The 24,750-nt window shown below is 45.5% G+C and overlaps 1 protein-coding gene across 1 annotated transcript; it reads left to right on the top strand.

The window, feature by feature from the left end:
- Positions 1–840: 840 nt before the first annotated feature.
- sv2a (synaptic vesicle glycoprotein 2A) lies at positions 841–24,433 on the top strand. The gene is made up of 13 exons (XM_054781036.1): positions 841–1,115; positions 7,495–8,279; positions 15,210–15,390; positions 15,482–15,633; positions 15,700–15,833; positions 17,096–17,185; positions 17,275–17,382; positions 17,454–17,542; positions 17,711–17,875; positions 17,960–18,093; positions 21,365–21,571; positions 21,651–21,810; positions 22,174–24,433. Exons 2-13 carry the CDS (start codon positions 7,667–7,669, stop codon positions 22,355–22,357), a joined length of 2,217 nt encoding a protein of 738 aa, XP_054637011.1. The 5' UTR covers positions 841–1,115; positions 7,495–7,666; the 3' UTR covers positions 22,358–24,433.
- Positions 24,434–24,750: the final 317 nt, after the last annotated feature.

Genomic DNA, 24,750 nt, shown 5'->3' with positions numbered 1-24,750 from the left:
GCTCAAACGTGTATCTTGCTTGTCCGGCAAAGAACACTAACGATTTTGAAGCAGCTGTCATTCAAAATCCAGTAATCCCTCATTTATTGCAGTTAAACACTTCCAGACCCGACCGTGATGAATATTTTCATAGTTAGAGCAGAGGAAACCTGTTTACGACCTTCTGCATGCAGTTTCTAACATTATTGGAGCCCTCCAGACATGAAATAACAACCCTATAGTCATCTTTATGCTCATATTACCCAATATGGTATATATTATCAGAGAAAATAAGCCATTTAAGACATAAATCAGACTCGTGCTCGTGTGTGTTTCAGTAAAAGTCTTCCAGACGTGTGGACAGGAAGTGACTGAGGCATTCAGAGTTGCGTTTTAGCTGGAGTACGGCCACAACAGCAGCCCGTGTTAATACCATGATTATGATGTTATTATTGTGCCTCATTCAAACCTCTAACTGTACAGATACACGTCATAGTGATGTCACATCATTGCTGTTCTCTGCCATAAATCTGCAGTTAAAAATGCTTTAGCCTTAAGCAAGAACCCTCGCGATTTTGAATCTCCTGTAATCCAAAAATAGCCGCAAAATGGCTCCAGTCAAATGTGTAACAGGGTATCTTATCTTTGAGTGTGTTGTGTTCCGAGTCAGAGCAAGAACTCTACTGATTTATAGTCGTGCTTCACCTGTTTACATAACCGTGCAACTCCACCTTCAATAAATGTATGGGCTTTTCCCCTTCACGCCGCTAGGGGGCATCATATGGGGGTTGCTGCCAACAACGTGACCAATTACAGACAAGAGAGAGAGGCACGCGCCACTGCACCAGGCTGCTGTCTGCGCATGCGCCATGACAGTATGACTTTATAGCATTTATGACTGATTCACACCCTCCTCATCCTTTTCCTGTCCTCTGGATGAAGACTAGAGGAGCAGGGAGGGGGGACGCTGTGTAGTAGGAGGGAGGAAGGAAGGAAGGAAGGAAGGAAGGAGGCAGGGCGCAGCCTTGCTACGTCATCAGCCATCAGGACGTCGCTGCTGCTTCCAGTCCTGTGAGGGTGAGAGCGGAGCGAAGAGGCTGACATTGACGACTGCAGTCCAAACAGGAATTGGAAAGGTAAGAAAAAGGTTGAAGAAACGTGCACGTTGTGACCTTGCATGACCTAAAGCATGGCGGCGACGGAGGAATTAATTGGCTGCGTTGGTTTTTCAGAGAAGGATGAAGGTTACCGTCGTGCTCTCGCATTTCCACCCGGCGCATGACGCGCGCAGCTGGGCATCGTTTCGCCTCGGATGCCCTCAATTGTCCGCCTGCCCATCACCTCCACCACATCAATTATGGAGTCGCCAGTAGAAATCATCTCTTGCGTTTGTGCACGTTTTGACGCGCGCAATCGAGGAGGAGGGGAGGTGGGGGCTAGGATGGGGAGGGGGGTGTCCCGCGCTGCGTCGTGCGCCAAAATGACCTTGTGGTTGAAAAAGCTCTCACTTGCTGCATTGGAGGTTGTTTTAATTATAATTTCATCACACGTGACGTATGGTGGATTTCTATATATGTGCAAGCATGTGTGTGGGTGTCGGAGGGGGGGCCGGGGGGGTCGACATTTGACAACTTTGCCCCTGAGGCCGCCATCATTGTTGCTCATTTGCATCCAAGCAGCTTCTGTTTCACAGCAGCATCATCGTCATCTTCCACGGCTGTGCTAGCTAGTTAGCAGTTAGCGGCTTCATGCAAAAATCACACAGCTGTCAAACTTGGAGGGTTGGCACACCTTAGCCAGGTGAGAACCCTCTCATTTTGCTAACAAATAATGTATTTCTGTATTTGAATTGCAATGGAAGCATCCCCCCCCACCCTCGGGGAGGGTAGGGTCCAAAGGGTCCAAATTGTGATGAGTAGAGTAACTGATTAGCAACCTCGCACCCCGCCCCAGCTTCCCCATCCATCTCGTTATATTGATGTCATCAGTCTAATCGTCTACTTGCAAGCTCAAAAGTGACTTTTTAGTGACGTTCCATCAGTTTTACGTGTTTGTGGGCACCAAACACGATCACCTCCCTCGCTTGTTTGCGTTACTTTTGAGAGAAGAGGCGCTCCAACGCTCGCTTTTCAAGTTTTCATGACGTCATGTCCTCATGGACATGATACTCAACTCTGACCCGCCCCATAGCTAAATGAGCCCGCCGCTTTGGGGGGAAAAAAAAAAAGAGTCAGGCTTCGCTACACATCTTCAAATCAATCCTGGAGCTCTGCCACGCTCTCCGTCGGTCATCTACAGACGTGGCAGCTGGAAGTTTGGTCATTTTGCTTTTCCTCAGCAAATATGCTAACGTAGCATGACGTTAAAATGCCAGGTTAGCACGTTAGCTCACATAGCTATGCTAGCGCTGCTAACATTTGTGTCCTGTCTCGCTCCCTCATGCTACTATGCTGTATGTGATATGTGGCATCGGTTACGCTTACGAGGACGTGTGACATTGCGGGAGTCCTGCTGAGAGATAATTGGCTCGTGCAGGTTTGGCAGTCACGAGCTGCATGCGCGTCGCAGGTGTCTTCACGTGCTAACGGCAGTTCTCGGTGTTGTCATTCTCATTCCGTCTGCAGGGGTTAATGCGGTTGCAGGATAAGCGATGAACGTACGCTGTCATGGCGGTTAGCATCGATGAGCTAACATATTCCTAGCTGGCAGCTAAAAGTCCGTACACTCCTCGCCTAAATGGACACTGGGAGTCGGCGTCACTTTCTCTGATGTGGACGATGGTGGTGAGGGAGGATGCTTGTCTGTGCTGACATGTAGAAGGAGGGGCCATGACCCAGTCAGCCAATCAGGCTGCTCCTCCTGGGTGGTCGTCCGTCCATCCTGGAGCAAACACTTCCTGTACGAGTCTTGTTCTCTTTCTAAATTGCTGCCATAAATCACAGAGGAGGGTTCCCAGAAAACAAGCTATGAATCACGGATGGATCAGACCAGAGTAGCCGATTGAAAAATGATGGATGAACATCACAAACGCTGAGCAAGCGTGTGAGTTTCCACATCTTGAAATCACATGTTAAGGTTCCTCCCTTATTTGCAAAGCCCAGACCTTCCTGCAGGTGGCGGTAATTTACGTTAAAAAGTCGGTCCCACCACGGCGCCATCTGCTGGATCACGCATTCTTTATCTGTGCTGTTTGCCAGGTCTGCATCGACACTGAACGGTTTCTTCCTTTTCCTGTGTGGAAATAACGAGAAGGTACTCAGAAGACTGCCGACCTCTGCCGAGGCCAAATGAGCGCAAACATGTCCATCTGGACTCGTTTGACCGAAAAATCTCAAGACGACCGCTAAGGCTAACATTCTTTGATCCGCACCTAAAGCCGGATCTGCACCAAAATGTAACCTTTTCTTCCCTTGCCTGCGTGCACGTGATCATGGAAAGGCACTCATCGCAGTGCCACGTCTGCTCAAGCACAACAAGCCTGAACACGTCCATCTGGACTTGAGTGCTTTTCCACTCCAGTCCTGCAGGTGGCGGTAATGGACACGAGAACGCGAATGTCACGCACACACACCTCAGCTCTGCAACTGCTGGATGTGTCACAGCGCCACTTGGCCCCAATGCAAGTGGACTGTAACGACGAAAAGGGGAACACGATGCAATCCGTCTCAGACTGCACCTTTATCCAGATCTGCACCAAACGTTTGTATGTGTGGGGCCAAAGCAGAGCAAGTGAGAGCGTCTGCTCGTCTTTAGAGAAGCGATGTTGGCTTATTGACGTTTGTGCGCCTCGGCGGTTTAACACGCTCGTCAATCGTGTGTGAAGAACAACGTCGACGCTTTCCTTCCACCAAAAGGAAAAAGAAACAGCAGAAACTTGTTGGGAACGACGCGCCAATGAAGACGGATCGATACCGCAAGGATATTTATGGAGGCAGGACGCGGACTGATCAAATTGGGATCATTGCCTCCATCCTGCTGGTGTTTGACTGCTTGAAGCTGACAAACCATCTTCTCCAAACAGTCAGGGCACCGCTTTAGGGCGGGGGGATCCATAGCGCTGCTTGGGGGCCGCGTGGCATGATGCTAAATATATAACTTAACAAGAAAACTCCAAAAAAGTAAACAAAAATAGCAAACAAGAATAAAGTCACAAAATTAAGAGAAAAAGAACAAGAATGACGTCGCGATATTATGAGGGTTTTTAAAAACGAAGTACAACACTGCGAGAAGAAAGTCGAAAAATTAGGGGAATAAAGTCAGAATTCCGAAAAGGAAATGTACAAGGAGAAAGTCAAAATAGTTGAAGGAAAAAAAACAAATAACAGTGAAAATAAATAAAAAAAACAGCTGCAATTTTATGAGAATAAACTTGTAATATTCTAAGGAACAATAATGTCACTCGTGTAGCGTCGAGATGAAAAAGTAAAGGCTTTTTTTCTAAAGTTGTTTTGTAAAGTTGTATATTCATGAGAAACAAACAAAATAAAAGTTGTCATAAAAAGTTATCATATTATGGGAATCAAGTCATAATGAGGAGAGGAACATTTACAAGGGGGGGGGAGCCTAAAAAACCTCCCAACAACAGCAGAAATGAAAAAAAGTTATATTCTAATAAGAAAAAAGGTGCAATTTTAGGAGAATAAACTCGTAATTTCATAAGTGAAAGGAACGTCATTTTAGTGGCACAGATTTGAAATATGAAAGAAAAAACGGAATAAAAAAAAGTTGGAATACGAGAAACAAAAAAAGACTTTAAAGCTGTCATTTTTGGAAAATTGCGTTGGGGGAAAAAGTTTGAATATTGTGGGAATAAAGTCATCATTGGGAGAAGAAAGTTGAAATAGTTGGGGGGGGGGAAAGCCAAAAATAAACAAAAACAGCAGAAATGGGGAAAAAAAGGTATAATTTGCAGAGAATGAAGTCCCAGTGCTCTGACTATTTTTGGGGGGTTTCATGCACCAACGCCGAGAATGGTCCTCCAGTGTCTGGCAATGTTAGAGGATCCAGCCGGTGATCCGGATCCCCCCCAAGATTGTAAGCGTTCTTCCATCTCCCGCTTCCAGCAATCCCTGGAATGTCATCCCCATCCTTTCAGAAGCCTTCAAGGGGCTTCGAACACAAGCGAGCCGATACGAGAAGAAGAAAACGTGCAAACTAAATGAAACTAAATCATTCAACTAAATTCAAATAAGAATAACCAACAGCAACAAATGGGAAAAGGAGCAAAACGCTCAGTTGATACTGAAAAGCTGAGATGCGCTTTTTCTTGAAATATTTGTAACGTCTTAGCGTCTCTACGTGCGTTGCATTACAAAATATCAAAGTGGCAAAGTTGCATCCTTTCATTTTTCACCACGCAGCCCCCGCTGGAAGACCCCCCCTGCTTTGGGTAAATCAAGAACTCTGTTGGTTTTGGGTGATCAAATGCTGGATCATGATATCATGATATCATGATGTCGTATCTTGTTTATTCCACATGCAAGAAGGAGTTTGCGTGATTCAGGAGGTTTCGTCAGCACGACGCACACGCAAGAACCCTGTTCACTTCCAACGCTAGCTATCTCAGACCTCAGGCTTGTATGTTAGCATCATGAGCTGATTAGCGGCAGCGGACTTAATGAGGTCAGACCCGGCGTCGAACTGCGAGCTGGATCAATGACGCAGCATCGTCATCATCGCCGTGGTAACAGCGGGGACCGTCACTCATAACTGATGCAGCACACTGTTACTTTTTACAGCGCTGGCTGAGCGTGTCGGTCGCATCGATGCAGTCGGCAACGTTTGGATGTCCAACAAGTGCAAATGTCACGAGCGCAAATCGAAGATCCGTTTCGGAGCAGATGTTCTTAATGTTGCTAGGAAATGTCAGTGTGAAGCACTGGAGGCTGTTAAGCTGGTGCGTGTGCGTGTGTGCGTGTGCGTGTGTGTGCGTGTGTGTGCGCGTGTGTGTGCGTGTGCGTGTGTGTGCGTGTGCATGTGTGCGTGTGTGTTAGGAGAAGCTGTGCTGCAAGTTCTCAACTTGACATCTCCATCAGAAAATAGCGGAGGTGCTGATGACATTTAAAGCTCTAAAAAGCATCGATCAGGCCCAAGTAACTAATCCTCAAACAAAACATCCACGCTGGCCTCCCTCTTGTGGCCTTGGCGGAGGTAATAGCCAACATCTTGTTAAATGAGTCCTATTCTGTGTATTGGATGCCATCATATTGTGCTGGTTTTCCCAATGAAGTATTGAACTGCTATGCTTTTTGGTGATTGACAAGCTGTTGCCACGGCAACGTATCCCGAAAAGAATCACGCAGATATCTTTAAGGCCCATTTAGCCTCCATGCTATGTTGTATTGCTTCAGCATCAGAACCTCTTTTGCTTTTCAAGAAGACACGCCGTCTGCCACACAGGTGCTCCCTCCGGCGTCTTTTCCTCGACGGGGAGAAGACGGGATTACATAATTAAACGTTCTTTCATCTGCGGCGAGGCATCCTCCTCCTGGACTGTTGTGGATGTTTTATCAGCTCACACCTCGTTAGCGTAACGTGTTTAGAGCGGCTACAGCGGAAGCGTCCACAAGACTTTTTTCCCTTATGAAATCACGTAAAGAGAAACAGTCTGTTTCGGTGCCAAACTGTGGCCACCATAAACGCTTAATTAAGTGTGCAGTCAATGTTTTTTAACATGGCATAAAAGTGTAAAAGGAAGTGAAGCAGCCTTAACAGTACAACATTGCCTATGTTACATCTTTTGGAATAAGAGTCCCCCCCCCAAAAAAAAAGCCAAAGAAAAAGCAAAAAGGTCTTACTGCATCCACATGGGCTCACCAGCCACTTCATTAGGTACCAAAAATGACCTTTCTCTGACTTTGTGGCTTGAATTGTCACATCCTGGTGTGTTCAATAATTCTATTAATAATTTCAATTCACAAGATATGAATGTTATATAAAATATAATTATTATTACATATTAATTATTACATGTATGATATACTTATATTTTTTATTTTAATAATAATCATGGATGCAACTTTATAGCGCTTTTCAAGGCACCCAAAGTGAACGCATAATTTATTCACTCCTCAGTCACACGCTGACGGTGGTAAACTACATCCGTATCCACAGCTGCCGTGGGGTCGTCTGATGGAAAGGTGGCTGCCAATTGGCGCCTACGGCCTCTCTGACCACCGCCAAACATTCCATCACGTTCTTACACCAGTGGGCGCAGCATTGGAGGCGAGGTGGGTGAAGTGTCTTGCCCAAGGACACAACGACAGTGACTGGGTGGAGGGAGCAAGGACGGAACCGCCAACCTTGGGGTTTCCTCCTGAGCCACTGCCGCCCACAAAATATGACATTATTGTTGTTTGTCGATATGTGCCCTGCGATTGGCTGGCCACCAGTCCATAGCAGGCCGTACTCCCGCGACCCGAGTGCGGATTAGGCAGAATAGACAATGAAAGAATGTATTTTTGTTTAAAAATGCACTTATTACCTGCCAATGCGGCCTCGTTTGTGTTTGTTCAGGTTTTGGCGTTGGGCTGGTCGAGCATCAGCGTTAAGGTTGCAGCGTGTCGGGAGCTCTCCGTGGTGCTGACTCCAGCATCCTCCAGGCCTCCGCGTCAAACACTCATGCACTCGGGCCGCTCCTGATACCCCCGAACAGCAAAACCCGACCGCCACCTCCTCCGCATCCAAGATGGACGACGACGGACGCTACCGGGACAACCGCTCAGACTTCATCCGCGGCGCCAAGGACATCGCCAAGGTGGCCAAGAAGCAGGTGGGCAAGAAGGTGGGGCGCGGCGTGGACAAAATGGCCGACGAGTACACCCGCCGTTCCTACAAGCGCTTCGAGGAGGAGGACGACGACGACGACTACGCCGGCGTGCCGGGCAACGACGGCGGCTACTACCGCAATGACAGCCGCGCCAACGACGACGAAGGCCACAGCGACTCCACCGAGGGCCACGACGAGGACGACGAGATCTACGAGGGCGAGTACCAGGGCATCCCGCGGGGGGACTCCTCGGGAAAAGCCGGCGGCCTGGACGGGGTGACGGCGGCGCAGGCGCAGCAGTTCCGGGACCTGTCGGCGTACGAGGGCGAGCGGCGAAAAGATCAGGAGGAGCTGGCTCAGCAGTACGAGACCATCCTGCAGGAGTGCGGACACGGGAAGTTCCAGTGGACGCTCTACTTCGTCTTGGGGCTGGCGCTCATGGCCGACGGCGTGGAGATCTTCGTGGTCGGCTTCGTGTTGCCCAGCGCCGAGAAGGACATGTGTCTGTCGGAGCCCAACAAGGGCATGCTGGGTAAGATTTACACCTTTTACCTCCGCCACCACGATATCAGTTACACCTGCATCCAGTCACATCCCATCCAAGCCTCTTCTTCCTCTCTGGTCCTTTTTGCGTCATGTTCTCCGCCTCCTCGTGACGTCCTTACACAACATGGCTGACTCATACACGAGCGCGAGCCTCCATTAGTCGCCTCGTCACCTCACTCGTGAGGGTCCTCTCCCTCCACCCTCGCGCTGTCCCTTTAAGACTAAATCAAACTGGAGCCTCTACAGACACACGCTTGTTGCCTTAAAGCGCAGTAAGTAGAACAAAAAATAAAAAACATGAAACAGTCACTAAACTCCTGCCCCACACAGCAGAAAGGACAGGGAGAGGCGGCAGGAACACAGTCAGACAAAATAATGTAATCTAACAATAAACCACTTAAAAAACAGTACTACTGTTAGCATGAGGAAATGTATTTTATGGTTTATGTAGAGCAGTTCTTTATGAAAAAATATTTTAAAGAACTCATACTGTTTATTTCCAATATATATATTGGAAATAAATGTATTCAATTAAGTACATTTTTTAAATCATTTAAATTGTATGTATTTGTCAGTGAAAAGCCTCCTCCAAGGCCAAATAGTTCACGAAAGGAGGGGAAATAAATGTGTCAATTTCTTTATTGTTGCTCCAAATTTTGCGAGTGTTTTGTTTTTACCCCCCACTCCCCAAAAATACCATTTTCAAATATTTTTCTTAAAGAATCTTGAAGATTTTTTTTTAATTTGTGTTGTTTTTGTTAAGTAGCGGGCTACTTCCTGATTCATCAAGGCTGGCGTCATTGACTTTTTAATTTCTAATTATTATTTTTTTAATTAAACGGCTATTAGATGTTACGGTTTTTACAGGTAAGGATCCCATACGCTGCGCCACTGCACACAGCACGAGTCTTTTAATGGGCACAAAGAGCAAGGGCTTTGCAGAAAAATAGTGTGGATAAACCGACTGAGGTAGACGGTGCAAAACAGGGTATCAAAAAACAAAAAGGCACTGTAGAAAAACCAGCAACAGGAAAAAATGACGAAGGCAACTAAGAAGACTAGCATACAGATTACCTGGTAGGGGTAGACACAAGAGCAACTAATACCTGTGGGTAGGTCGGTAGGTAGGTAGGTAGGTGGGTAGGTAGGTAAGTAGGTAGGCAGGTAGGTAGGTAGGTAGGTAGGTAGGTGGGTAGGTACAGTAGGTAGGTAGGTAGGTGGGTAGGTAGGTGGGTAGGTGGGTAGGTGGGTAGGTAGGTAGGTAGGTAGGTAGGTAGGTAGGTACTGTAGGTGGGTAGGTAGGTAGGTAGGTAGGTAGGTAGGTAGGTAGGTAGGTAGGTACTGTAGGTGGGTAGGTAGGTAGGTAGGTAAGTAGGTAGGTAGGTAGGTAGGTAGGTAGGTGGGTAGGTAGGTAGGTAGGTATGTAGGTAGGTAAGTAGGTAGGTAGGTAGGTAGGTAGGTAGGTAGGTACTGTAGGTGGGTAGGTAGGTAGGTAGGTAGGTAGGTGGGTAGGTAGGTAGGTGGGTAGGTGGGTAGGTGGGTAGGTAGGTGGGTAGGTAGGTAGGTAGGTAGGTGGGTAGGTGGGTAGGTGGGTAGGTAGGTAGGTAGGTAGGTAGGTGGGTAGGTGGGTAGGTAGGTGGGTAGGTAGGTAGGTAGGTAGGTAGGTGGGTAGGTGGGTAGGTAGGTGGGTAGGTAGGTGGGTAGGTAGGTAGGTAGGTAGGTAGGTAGGTAGGTGGGTAGGTGGGTAGGTAGGTGGGTAGGTAGGTGGGTAGGTAGGTAGGTAGGTAGGTAGGTAGGTAGGTAGGCAGGCAAGCAGACAGAACTCTGGTGTGTCTCAGGTAGCAAACAGTACAGACAAAGCAGTACAGTCCCATGTCCTCCTCCTGAAGCCAGGTAGCTAAATACCCCTAATGGCAAAGTGGCTACAGGTGCGCCTCGTGGCACCGCCCTCTCAGGACATCACAGGATAAAACAAAACAGAGGCAACACAACAGAACCCATCAGAAACGGTACAACAGTGTTCCATGAATGCAATAGTCACTCAAATTGGGGAAAATTCTAAATAATTTAATGAAATGGGTTCCGTGTCAACCCTGCGAACCAACACGCTTTTGTGCCTGGCGGGGGTGATTGTGGAAGTAAAGAAACGCCGTGTGAGGCCTGCCACCTTTAAGATGTGTCATCACGCGCGAGGCTTGAAGTGTTCTTTGAGTCGTCCTTGTGGACGCTCAGCGTGGTCGTGATGGCCGACCGACCTCCAGCATCAAAGATCCTCACACAGGGAGGGTGCTCTCTTGCAAATAGGAGGGGAAACTCTTTCCTATTTATAGTCATCCTCACTCCCTCCCCCCCTTGTGTGCACCACGCACAACCCTGCAGTGAGACACGCATCTTCGACAAACACGCACACACACCCACACACGTGCACACGCACACACCCTGGAGCCTTTCGGGAGCGTTGTCACAGACTCGCCATCGTCCTTTATCGTATTCGCTCTCTCTCTTTTTCATTCTCCATCTTCCCCTCCCCCACTTCCTCCTCCGTGCCTTCGTCATCCTGCTCCTGTCACCACTGCTTTCTGTTCTTGACTATTTGTTTTGCCTCAAATGAATGAGGGGGACAGGAAGTTGTGTTTGCGCAGGTGTTGCTTTGTTGTTAAAGACGTATTTGAAACAAAATCATTGAAATGTTTGGAAGATAAAAAAAGAACCCGTTGAACATCCAGCATAATCCAGGGGTGTCCAAAGTGTGGCCCGCGGCACATTCTGTACATACGATACAACTCAAGAAAACCAATTTAAAAAACAAAATACCAACAGCAGCGAAAATGGATACATTGGAAGCCTTTCTGAAGATGTAATACGAGCAAAAAAAATCCTAATTTTACACAAAAAAGTTGTAATTTTACAAGAATAAGGTTGTAATATTATGAGAAAAAATAAGCTCATTTCAGTAACATATAGTTGAAATGTTAAAGAAAAAAGATGTTTTTTTAAGTTTAAACAAACAAAACAACAAATTCTTATAATAACAACAAATAAAAAAGTTCTAATGTTACAAGAATAAAGTCCAAATATTATGAGGAATAAATTAATAAAAAATAAATAAATCAAGCAATAAATTCAATTCTTCTCGTAATAAATTACGAAAAGAAAATTTACAAGAAGAAAGATGAAAAAGTAAATTAAAAAAAAGCTGAAATGGAAAAAAACAGCTCTAATTTTAAAAGCATAAAGTCCAAATATTACAAGAAAAATTTGTATTCTAACAAGAAAAAGTCACAATTTTACAAGCATGATGTTGTAATATTGTGAGAAAATCATTGTCATTTTAGCAGCATGAAGTTGAAATATTAAAGAAAAAGGATGTGATGTTTTTTGACTTGTAATATTATGGTACAATATAGAGAAATAGTATAGATCATATTCATATCATAAGAAAAAAATTACAAGAAGAAAGTTGAAATAGTTGGGGAAAAAAATCAAAAGCAGAAATGAAAAAAACAGCTGTAATTTTATGAGAATAAAATAAAAATATTAATTTCAAAAAAGTGATCATTTACAAGAAATAGGTCAGTGACAGAATCACCTGTCTGCCCTGTTGGCACTTGACAGATAAGGAGAGGAAGAAAAGGCCGAGAGAAAGGTATCTAAAGTTCATTCATTTATTTCTTCTTCAAGCCCGTGAAAACGACCCTAATGTTGACATTATGACAGTAAATTTAAATATTAAAAAAAAAATCCTGCCACAGCGACACAGCAGCGGCACGACACAGCGGCGGCAGTCCGCCTCCCATGCGGGCCCACCACCACAGCTTCAAAAAACCCTAAGGGAAACCCTGTGCAATGTTAGCTACTCACCACTAATTAATGATAATGGAAGACATCCATGAGCAACTACAGTGCGTTCAAGGCCCGCCGGGCAAAGTGTGAAATCCCAACACTTGAGGAAGAAGAAACATGATAAGTGAAGCCTGAAGACAAACATGTAAAAATTGTGGGCTTTTTGTTTTAAACGGTGATACATGTATGCTGTACATTTGATCTATGATCGCGTATTTCTACACTTTTATCACTTTTTTATCGTGAGCAAGACATGTTCCGTTGTCGCTACCAGACAAGTTATTACAGTTTTAGTTCTCATTTGCTACAAACTGTTTATTTGTGAAATGCATCACAGTCAAGAAGCATCATGTGTTCATTCATTACGCCACATGTCACTGAACATTAGTTTGTTGATATCAGTATTGGTAATGAAGTGCTGGACAATATCAGTGTATCAGATATCGGCAAGAAAGCCAATAGACTTGCAAGTGTTTCGGTTCGGACTTGAGCTCAAATCTGAACGCCACACAGCCCAAAGACATGGACCAGTGTTGAAACGATAGCGAAAAGCGTGCAAAAGTGACAAATACGTAAGAGAAAAGGTACTGGAAGTGCTGTCTCTCTGCTTTGCTCTCTCCCTCTGTGTGTGAGGCGATCCTGAAAAGTATCTTTTAGAAGCTTTTGGTGAAATCTTAGCTGGTAAATGTTGCAGAATATAAAAATAAGCTACATGTCCAACCCAGTTGGTATTTTTTATTTGAGTTAGGTCATGAAAGTCATGACGTTCTATGCATGATGAAAATACCAGTGTGACCGCTAAGCTAACAGTACCAGTGCATATCTTTTTTGTTCGGCGATCGGAAAGCACGCACTTTTGTGGCAATATTTATATGTTTTGCTGCGTTGTGTGTACAAGTCAGGTGGTTAAACGCTGGCTCTACTGGATCTGTGTGAGCAAGAGGCTGCTCCAGATCAACGTAGCTGGCAATAACTGGGGGGCGGGGGTTGCTGAAAGGGTGATGGGTCCTCCACCCCCACCCATCACCCTTCATCACTCTCACCAGTATGCAGCTGGTCACTCTGCTCGTCTGTCTGTCGTCACGTTGCTGCAATGCGTCGTCTCACTGCGTCTCTCTCTCTCCCTCTCTGTCAGTGAAACACATGCATGGCACACACACCTCCGAAGCAACACACACAAGTTATATGCTGAAATGCACAAGAGAGCGTTTCCTGCAATCCGTCGATGAGGAGAGTGAAAGTCATCATCTTGGCACTGATGCTTTAGGATGCTCCACATTCATTTAAATAGGAAGCATGATGCAATCCCAACAACATTGTGTTGTCTTTGTTGTCATGGAGACCTCCCCGATTTTCATCTTTTCAACAGTCAAAAGCACAGTGGCCACACTTTGGTGAGAGTTGAGATGTTGCACAAGCATTTCAACACCAGTGTCACACCGGGACGCTCTTTTCTCTTTATTAGCTCACAGCGACGCAGGCTGCTGCTCAGCTAGCAAGAAGGTTGTTGACAGGATGTCAATAAGGCCAGCCGGCATTTGTGTGTGTGTGTGTGTGCGTGCGTGTGTGTGTAAGAGAGCGAGAGCGCATCACCACAGACGGCGAGATGATAGATGGCGGCCGGGATGAGGGAGGCAGGATGTGAGTGGTGCTAAATGACAAAAGAGAGCTGTTTGTTTCTATTAGCAACTTGTCAGCAGCGCACATGAGTGTGTGACACTCCCACTTCTTGACTCCTGACTTCAGTGTTGGGGTTGGCAGCTGTTAGCCTCCCATAACTTGTTTTCACCCATTTTAAATTAGTCAGATGTCCCACAATAGTCTATTGTCCAAAATGTAGCCTTGATGCTGGAATTGGGGTTGGTAATGAGATCTTCCCGCAGGTGGAGGAGTTCAAGTATCTGGAGGTCTTGTTCACGAGTGAGGTCGACCGGCGGATCAGCGCAGCGTCTGCAATAATGCGGTCGCTGTACCAGACCGTCGTGGTGAAGAGAGAGCTGGGCCTGAAGGCAAAGCTGTCAATTTACCAGTCGATCTACGTTACCACCCTCACCGATGGTCTTGAGCTTTGGGTCGTGACCGAAAGGACGGCATCGCGGATACAAGCGGCTGAAATGTTTCCACTGTAGGGTGGCTGGAGTCACCCTATGAAGTTCGGTCATCCAGGAGGAGCTCAGAGTAGAACCACTGCTCCTTCACATGGAGAGGAGCCAGTTGAGGTGGCTCGGGCATCTAGTCCGGATGTTTCTCGGACACCTCCCTGGTGAGGTGTTCCATGCATGCCCGGCCAGGAGAAGACCCCGGGGCAGACCTAGGACACGCTGGAGGGATTATGTCTCACAGCTAGAGTGGGAACGCCTCAGTGTCCCCCCGGTGAAACTGGAAGAGGTGGATGGATGGATGGATGGATGGATGCTGGAATTGAGACAGTTTAAAAATGCTTTTAGTAAGCCCTACTAGGAACACAGCGTTGTGTCTGTAGCTTTGAGGCTGACCTGTTTGTCTCCGACGGTGTGTCTGCAATTTATCCACTTTTGAAATATACGGTAATCCCTCGTTTATTGTGGTTAATTGGTTCCAGACCCGACCTTGACAAGTGTATTTCCACAAAGTAAGACTCCTTTTTCAAAGAAAAATTTTCGTAGTTATGGCATAGAAAGTCTCTTTACGATCTTCTAAATACGTTGAGGACTATTAGAGCCCTCTAGACATGAACTAACACCCATATAGTCACTTTTACATTCATATTATATAGTATCATAGAGTGTATATACAGTATAATCATAAGGGACCTTTTAAGATGCATTTAAGACAGCTAGAAAGTCAGACTACTCACCAGGTCGGACCTCCAAGCCTATTGTTCAAATGGAAACAAAAATATGGCTGATCATTTCTTTTATTGCACTATTTCTTGTTGGAGGTGTAAAACTGGTTAAAGTTTTTCAAGAGTTTATCTTCCGAGCCACAATGGCGCTGTTGCCTTTCTACCATTTTTGCTATTTAGCCTCGCTATGACTTCTTTGGATATGTCCTCCTCTAAACCACATTTTGCTTCCTTGTCTTCACTCCTCAGGTCTGATCGTGTACCTGGGAATGATGGTGGGGGCCTTCGTGTGGGGCGGCCTGGCAGACCGTATCGGCCGGCGGCAGACGCTGCTCATCTCTCTCTCCATCAACAGCGTTTTCGCCTTCTTCTCGTCCTTCGTCCAGGGTTACAGCTCCTTCCTCTTCTGCCGCCTGGCCTCTGGTGTTGGGTGAGAACTTCAGTGTCACTGATGCCTCCTGCTGGCTGTGAGGAAGACTGCAGGTGCAAAGTTGAGATTGTGTTGTCCTTTTCCACCCTAGTATCGGGGGCTCCATCCCTATAGTCTTCTCCTACTATTCTGAGTTCCTGGCTCAGGAGAAGCGAGGAGAACATCTCAGCTGGCTCTGCATGTTCTGGATGATTGGCGGCATCTACGCCTCGGCCATGGCCTGGGCCATCATCCCTCACTACGGTGAGGGACCCGTCATATTGTTTCCTTTTTTGATTCATGTGCTAGTTTAGATTTTTCTTTCTGCAGGCTGGAGTTTCCAGATGGGCTCCGCCTACCAGTTCCACAGCTGGCGCGTCTTCGTGTTGGTGTGCGCCTTCCCCTCGGTGGCGGCCATCTCAGCCCTAAGCACCATGCCTGAGAGCCCCCGCTTCTACCTGGAGGTCAGCCTTGTGCACATTATGTACATTTTGGTTGCACTTGCAAATGAAAAGTAATGGTGCAAAATGATGAAAGTGCACCACATTTGTGTCCTTACAAGCAAGGGTGTTTTTATGTCTGAAAATGACTTCCACGAGAAACTCCACAAGTTCTGATGTTTTTTGGTTTAAATTTTCTCCTCCAACTGCAATGAAATTAAATTTGAACAGACATTAATGTACAGTAGATGGAAGCAGGCGAGACCCCCACAAATGCCTCAAACTCCTGGTTCTGATACTTCCTGAGGTTGATTTATACCATTGCAAAGTTAAACCCTTCCATGTATGTCCTTGTGTCCAAAAGTTTATTTCAGACTCCTTGTTGCTAGGCAGAGTTCATAGGGCTCACGCCTGACAAGCAGAAACAGGAAGTTGTAGAGACACACTCAAACGCCCCCAAAACTTGGTTATACCTCCTGAGGTTCTACAAGGGTATAATTTGTGCCGTTGCCAAGTTCAGTAATGTACAGTAGATGGACACGAGTCACAAATTAATGCATGGCCCATTTTGCTGGGCAGAGTTCATAACCAGGCTGCAATAACCAGCAGGAACTGGAAGCTGGGGCGACCCCCCAAATGCCTCAAAATCCCGATTCTGATACTTCTTGCGGTTGATTTGTACCGTTGCAAACGGCCTAATCAGCAGCGACAGGAAGTTGGAAAGACCCCCTCAACACCCTAAATCCTGGTTCTGATACTTCCTGTGGTCGTAGAAGTGTATGGCTTGTGTCGTTGCAAAGTTAAATGGAATTTAGGACCACTTGTTGCCAGAGTTCATAGGGAGTTGGACAGGGGCACCCCAAAATCTTGGTTCTCATAATTCCTGAGGTTAACTTGTACTGTGGCAAAGTTAAATTCTTCCATGTATGACCTTCGGGCCAAAGGTTTATTTCTGACCCCTTGTTGCTGGGCTGAGTTCATATGGCTCACGCATAACCAGCAGGAACAGGAAGTTGGAGAGAACGCCTGAAACCCACCAAATCCTGGTTCTCATACTTCCTGAGGTTGTGGAAGGGTACGGTTTGTGCCCTTGCAAAGTTTAATTCTTTTGTCCAAAGGTTTCTTTCTGGCCCCTTGTTGATAGGCAGAGTTCACAGGGGGTCACTCATAGCTGGCCACATTGACCAGCATTCAACTGAAGCATTAGACATAAAGAAAGAACAATCTGGTGGGGCATTGTGTTAATTCTACTTTTTCACGATAACTCTTATGGTGTTTTTCTCCAGAATGGGAAGCACGACGAGGCCTGGATGATTCTGAAGCAGGTCCATGACACTAACATGAGGGCCAAAGGTTACCCAGAGAGGGTTTTCTCTGTAAGTGGATTGTCTCCACGCTGTCCATTAGATCGTATGTTTCATAATATTTTCATTGATTTCATGTAAATGCTTATTTTTCCACGTAGGTGACCACCATCAAAACCGTGAAGCAGATGGACGAGCTGGTCAACCTGGGTGACGGCGCCGCCTGGCATGAGAAATGGAGGATAAAGCTCACCTCGCTTTTTCATCAGGTGCTTTAAGTTTCTTGTTTTTGGAGTTGTGCATGTGTAATGTTGACATTTTGTTGCGTATGATCCCTCAGGTGTGGAGCAATTTCCAGACTGTTTTCTCACCTGAGTACCGTCGCACCACTTACATGATGATGGCCGTCTGGTTCTCTATGTCCTTCAGGTAAGTAACAAGCAAAATCTTGCCTCTGATACTTCTCGGGGTCATAGAAGGTTGTGGTCGGTACTGTTGGAAAGCCCACCCCTAAAATCATGAGGGTAGAATTTGGAAATTTCCTTCTGGAAATCATTTATCGTGTATGAAAAGCTCATCCAAGCACTTCTTGTGCAGCTACTACGGTCTGACCGTGTGGTTCCCCGACATGATCAAGTATCTTCAGAAGCAGGAGTACTCATCACGCACCAAAGTCTTCGTCAAGGAGAAAGTGGAACATGTCACCTTCAACTTCACCCTGGAGAACCAGGTCCACCGCCAGGGAGAGTACTTCAATGACAAGTGAGTCATTAATACAATCACAATACCAAAGAGTTTCAGCATTCCTGCATTTTCCTCCTTTCTCTTTTTCTATTTGTTTCGCAGGTTCATGAACCTGAAAATGAAATCCATGGTGTTTGAGGACTCTTTGTTTGAGGAGTGTTACTTTGAGGACATCACCTCAAGTAACACCTTCTTCAAAAACTGCACCTTCATCGCCACCCTCTTTTACAACACAGGTAGGAGACCATGTTTGGAAATAGTACATTTGAAATCAAGTTCAATAAATGTTGAAAACTAAACAAACCTCCAGCTGAGTGGCGCAACCTACATTTTAAATATGCATGCAGAGGTAGATGCAGCTGCTGGATGCTGATCATCAAACTTCAAATGCAGCTACTGCCCTCTTGTAGGGTTAATTTAAAAAATAATGACATCAAGTGGATGACTACAGCGACAGCTGTTAATTCCATTTGTTTTAAATTTGAGATCCCAGTGGTTATTTGCTTTTTTACACAACACCCCGTAGGCCAGTGGTCACCAACGTTTTCCTTGTGAGAGCTACTTTTACAAAATGAAAATGGCCAAGAGCTACTCATTTTTGTAACATTTATTTTCAGAGCTTATTTTAAACCCAAACAAAGCGAATAAGCTTGTTTTACCAGAACATGAACACAATGCTGGTGTCCACAACTCACATGTTGTATTTCAGAATGCATTTCTTTCTACTCTTCTTTCATCATTAACTGAAAACCTGAATGAAAAGCAGGCTTGCGGGCACCTCATGTGGTCATGGGGGGCTACCTGGTGCCCGTGGGCACCACGTTGGTGACCCCTGCCGTAGACTATAGTAAACTGCAGGTAACTAAATAGAATGATTAATTCTAGGATTTTTAAAAAGGTAAAAGACATAAACAAAGTAATTATTGTGTTTGATCTGACAACTAAAATTGGTGGGGTATCTGTATCGGCTTAATTTTACAAGGCAAAGCTAAGTTTGCTTCCATCTGTTACATGAGTACCCTTCTGTTCAGAAGCCACCAGCCACCATGGTAGGGTATCTGGCTGTTTCTCCTCCGCTCATCACAGCTGACGTCATGGTGATGACATCATGTTGATGACATCACGACGCCCACTCTCTTGACATGAGCGAAGAGCTCTAATGTTGCTACCGGTCAAAGATGCCAGAGGAGTTTAATGGTTGCTAGAATTATCGTCGATTGTAACAGTTGTAGAGTGGAAGTAGTGCACTGTTGGTACAAGAAGCTGCTCCAAAATGCCAGTGTTGATTTTGGGTGCCCTTGTTGGTTCTGCGGTGACCAAGGCTGCTGGCCAGTACTGGGGTTCTCCTACATCTGGGCACTTTGTGTCAGTTTTTGAGAAACTCTTTGTGAGCTCTCCCGATGCAAATCTCCAGAATTGGGAAGCAGAATGTCAATCCATCGACCCAGATGCTTCTTCAGTAAACCCCCAAGATTTTGAGAAACTCCTAGTGAGCCCTCCCAATGCAACTCTCCAGAATCGGGAAGGGGAAGGTCAATCAGCCAATCCACATCCGCGTTCAGTGACCCCTCAAGTTTCTGAGAAAACCCATGTGAGCCCTCCCAATGCAAATTTCCAGAATCAGAACACACAAGGCCGATCGGTCGACCGATATTGTTCTTCAGTGACCCCTCGAGCCGACCCCAACCTGGGGGAGTTCCTCTGTGTCACTTACTCAGATGCTCCACAGGAACCCACTTCAGATGAGGAGATGTTTTGGGGCAAGACGGAATCGCATCAGCCACCTGTGCCCCTGCCCATTTTCAAAAAGTTGTCCAAAAAGGGCGAAATGTTTCTTTGTACACTTTTCAACACCTGTTGGAGGACCGCAAGTCCGTATTGGGGCAGGCTGATGACTACACCTAAAGTCATGCACTTCACAAACTGGCTGAAAAAAGTCTCTCTGCCTCCATGCCAGATTATCTTCCGTCATTCTGTGACTGTTTCCTTACAACTGCAAAGAGTGGCTCGAGTTTTCCTCCAATCTGAAATGGGAATCTTTTTGTTGAAGCATGAAAAGCTTGTGATTGTCTTTTTGTTCTTCCCCTCTTCTGTCATGTTGCCTCTGTTCTATTCGCTTCCTTGAGATACTCAAATCCAGACACCTTTCACCCCGTATACTTCCTTTATGCTGCAGATGTGGCTTTTTTTGGACACTGCAACTGATCCAACGACTTCACCACTGTCAACTACAGTCTTAAAAGCATCACACCACTTGAAGACCACTTACTGGGATTATTGGTTTCATTTGATCAGTCAGGATTTGAGGTGCTCACATGGTCACCAAAGCTGCGGCCCACTACAACGTGGTGCAAAAAATCCATCCTATAGACTGTGGAGAATAGTTCCAGGCAGACTTTCTCAGGGCTCTACCAATCATTCTACTGATCTAAAACCAAGGTATTGTGCCCCCAATACAGGAGGGTCTTGTCTGTATCTATCCATTCATTAAATGTATCCATGTCAATGGGGCAGTACTTCCTGCCCTCGCCCACCTCTTCTTGTTCCACTGCGAGGATAGTGAAGCTTTCCCATATCAGCTGTGATGGAGTGTGTCCTAGGTATACTCTAGGGTATCCTCTGGGATGGACAGACCCCAACCCATCACCAGGAGTTGTAGGAGCGACCACAAGTGGTTCCTTTTGAGCAGCAACTCTTGACTTCCTCCTGGATGCCCGAGTTCAGTCTTGTCTCCTCTACAAGTCAAATTATCCATTGATCGAGTCTGGATGAGAAGACATCTTCAGATGATATAGAATCACTGGACCTGGATGTGCCATTGTAGAATTTATACTTTTCATCAGACCACAAGGGGGACAGATACTCCCGTCTATGGACCCACTAAGGAATTCAACTCCAATGATTGACAAACTGATGCTGAACAAAATTTATTCGGATAGTGTGCCTCTTCTTTTCACTATTGGACTCAAGCGCCTAAAGGACAATTGTATAAATGTTTTTAGACCATCATAGTAAATTATATTCTTAACATGTAACTGGTTGTTGAAAATAAAAAGATGTCTGCATTCATTTATACAGTCTTTGGCATAGTTTTATTTTTATACTTTGTCCTGTCTGGACACAACCAGAACTGGTCTATAGCATCTAAGGTGTTATGTTCACACAGCAAGCACACTGACTTTGCTCATCAAAGCTGATATTGAAACCCTGCTGTCCGCACTACTTTTCATTTGCAAGTGATCCCATCCTCCACACTGCGTGGGTTGCAATGGTAATGACCTCGGTGTTGAAGACGCGGAAAAGAAACACTGTGTGTGCACAAGGTGTGTCAGAAAAGTTCCAGGACTGTTGATGTTGATAGCATTCTTGGATGTGAGGGGCATCGTTCACTGCGAGGTCCTGCCATAGACGATCAATCAGCACATCTACAAAGAGATTCCACGGCGTGCGCTTGGTGTTGCTAGCCTGATCACTGATATCCATCTTTCTGATGTCCCCCATGCTCAGATCTGTTCAAGTACAGGCTGATCAACTGCAAGCTGATCAACAGCACCTTCCTGCACAACAAAGAGGGCTGCCTGCTGAGCGACATCAGTGATGAGAACAACGCCTACATGGTGTACTTTGTCAGCTTCCTGGGCACCTTGGCTGTGTTGCCGGGCAACATCGTCTCTGCACTGCTCATGGACAAGATTGGACGACTCAGGATGCTGGGTAAGATTATCAAAAGTTGTTGTTTTCCAGAACTCACATGTCGAAATGTCCTCAATTTGTGACTGTTTTTCATCTCCAGCGGGATCCAGCGTGATTTCGTGCGTCAGCTGTTTCTTCCTGTCCTTTGGCAACAGCGAGTCGGCCATGATTGCGCTTCTCTGCCTGTTCGGAGGCATCAGCATCGCCTCCTGGAACGCCCTGGATGTGCTGACCGTAGAGCTCTACCCGTCTGACAAGAGGTAGCACAAACACGATGCTCCTTGACACCAGTGACATGATGTCATGTATGCTCAACTACTCTGATTGGGTGCTTGGCCTGGATGACGCAACTGAATGTGTCAATAGTTTTAATTTCAAAGACATTCGCACTACTTGTTGGAACGGTTAAACTGTGTTATTCTGAAATGAAAAATCTTTGATTTAAAATTTTTCAGCTCCCCTTGTGGTTAAATTGAGGTAAATAGATGCACATGAATAGCTATTGTATTTTTTGTTGTTGTATTTGTTCTGTTCTATTCTATTGTATTTCTTTCTGTGAAAAACAACTTATTTGGGTGTTTAATTGCTCCAAACAATCAATCGCTCTCTCTGCGTCATTTCAGAACCACTGCCTTTGGCTTCCTCAATGCGCTGTGCAAGCTAGCCGCCGTGCTGGGCATCAGCATCTTCACCTCCTTCGTGGGCATCACCAAGGCTGTTCCCATAATGTTCGCCTCAGGGGCGCTGGCGGCCGGCAGCTTCCTGGCTCTCAAACTACCGGAAACGCGGGGTCAGGTGCTGCAATAACCTTAGCATACTGCTACTACTCGAAGGGGGGAGGTGAACCGGGGGTGGGGTGGGGCTGGCGAGTGTTTTGGAACAACAGCTTAAGAGTCCCCTGAATTCCACCTTCATTCACCTTTATTCATTTAGCATTGATTATTTCAAAAATGGTTCATTTGTATTGTCAATTTAAAGCACAATCATGGTATTGTAGATCCCCTAACCCCCTGCCCCCTACAATTGTGTTTTGGAGAGTTATGCATGTGCAAGTTTATGTATGTATGTAAGTGTACGGCTACGTGGAACCTGTCCACTACTTTTTCTTGGTTTTATTGCAGACAGCACATTTATTCTGTGCTTCTGCCAACAGAACACGTTAATGTTTGGAGCAGGATAATCAAGAAGATGTACAAATTAATGCGAGGCCTCAATTCTTTCACCCCTTTTCCACTGCACGGTACTGGCTCGGCTCTACTCGTACAACTTTGAACGCGTCAGTCCGACGGAGACACACTAACAACGAGGACGAGGTGTGTCCTCTCATAAGGATACTGAAGCAAAGTAGAGACTTTGGAGCGTCATAGCACAGCAACAGGGTAAGCTAGCTTTGTTAGCATTGTTGGCATTTGTAGGCGTGTATCCTTCAATGTTGCATCAGCTCAACTATTGTACGATGACTGCAGCAACGTCCAAACACAGAAATGATCCAAAACAAGGACCCATACAGGCGGAAAAATTAGATATCGGATCCTATCTGGTAGTGTAATGGTACAGCTGCTGCCTCTTAAGGCAGAGGGTGCAAATAAAAATCTACTTAGGGCCCCAATTTGGCCAGGGGCAGCCCTGATCATTTTTGTGTTTGGAGCGCATCCAGCGGTGGTTTACGTCGCCCATATAGCTACCTGGGTGTACCTGCAAGTAGAACGGTGCCGTTTAGTGGAAAAGTATATAGTTTGGGTGGTTGTTGTGCAGGCTGTTGTAAAGTATGTAAGAGATGACAGAGATACTAATATATACAACAATAATAATAATAATAATGACCTGTGTGAACTGAATGTTGATGTAAATGTCAGCGTGCTTATAGTGCAATATTGAACCCCCTGTGCAATATCCACTTTTCGCCATTTTCGTCTTTACAGTCTGTTTTGGTCCCTCATCTAAAACCCAAACTCTGCTTTGGGTTTTTAACGACAAACAGCGGCTACAATTTCGAGGGATCGTTATGTGTACATGTAGCTGGACACAACAGGAGATTCACTGCCAAGGGCTGACAGTAACAGCACAGGGTAGGTCAAATGGAAAAAACAAAAAGTAACAAATGCATTCCCTCTGAATGAGCCGGCAAGCATCATTTTCAATGTTCATACCTGAAAAAACAATCATCACAATGTCAGACAAAAAAAAAACTATGTTGTCAGATTAAAAAAAATGTCTTTAAGTCCAAACTGCCATTTTATAGGATAGCAGCCATAGGTAGTAGCCACAGTTGACTAGCGAGGTAGCCCATTGCACTAAATGTACACGCGTACATGCACAGCTGATGAATGCCTAGATGGATGCAGCCTTGCCTGGCATTTAAAGGAAAAAAAAAGTCCACAAACTCTACCAAAACATTTTCAAACACTGGACCTTTCCAGTCTTGTGAAACAGCTCTTCCAGGATAATGACTTGCCGGTTACATTTTGGACCCCCCTCACCTGAAACCCATGTTTCTATGCGTGTACCATGACTCCTCGCGTTAATTCTTGCCAAATATTTTCTACGGCCTGAGTTTACACATGACGCACCATCGCATCTGTTATAGATATGAAAATATGTAAATACAAATAATAGTAACAATAGAGTAATAATAACCAGATATATCTCTTTGGACCTTTTTAGTGCCGTCGTCCAACTTTTTAGGTTCAGAGTCATGTGGCCTCTGACAAACAGGAAGTGGACATCAAGAGGTTTTTTTCTCTTTAAAAAAAAAAGCACATTAAAAGTGTACAATGGAAGGCAAGGCTGTTTGTTGTCCTGCGTCACTTACAACAAGGTAACTGTCGTAATACTAAATGCTGTTAAAACAAAACAAAAAAAAGCAAACACTTGTCTGAGTGACTCAGATTCTCTGGTAGATGCAGCATATCCCAGCTTATGTTACAGGGTTTGTTTTGTACAATTCACCGGTTGTCGTGGCATCTGTCATTCACAAAAGCAAAAACGCTAACAAAGCAATAAGTTGTTGGGTGTTTTCTTGTTTTCCTTTGAGGCTTTTTTTGAAGGATATGATAAATACAATAAGATGGCCTTGTCCTCTAAACGGATAACATCTAAAAAGTCTTGAGGCTTCTGTCAATAATTGCATTGTCATTAATTCAATGTAGAATTGCTCACATTTTGTCAGTGTACCGTGCTGTAGAATGTGTAGTCCATTG

This window comes from Dunckerocampus dactyliophorus, chromosome 7 (assembly GCF_027744805.1).
Source record: "Dunckerocampus dactyliophorus isolate RoL2022-P2 chromosome 7, RoL_Ddac_1.1, whole genome shotgun sequence".
In the NCBI taxonomy this organism is placed as follows: Eukaryota; Metazoa; Chordata; class Actinopteri; order Syngnathiformes; family Syngnathidae; genus Dunckerocampus; species Dunckerocampus dactyliophorus.
The sequence above is the reverse complement of the archived record's forward strand: the minus strand, read 5'-3'. Positions and strand labels throughout refer to the sequence as shown.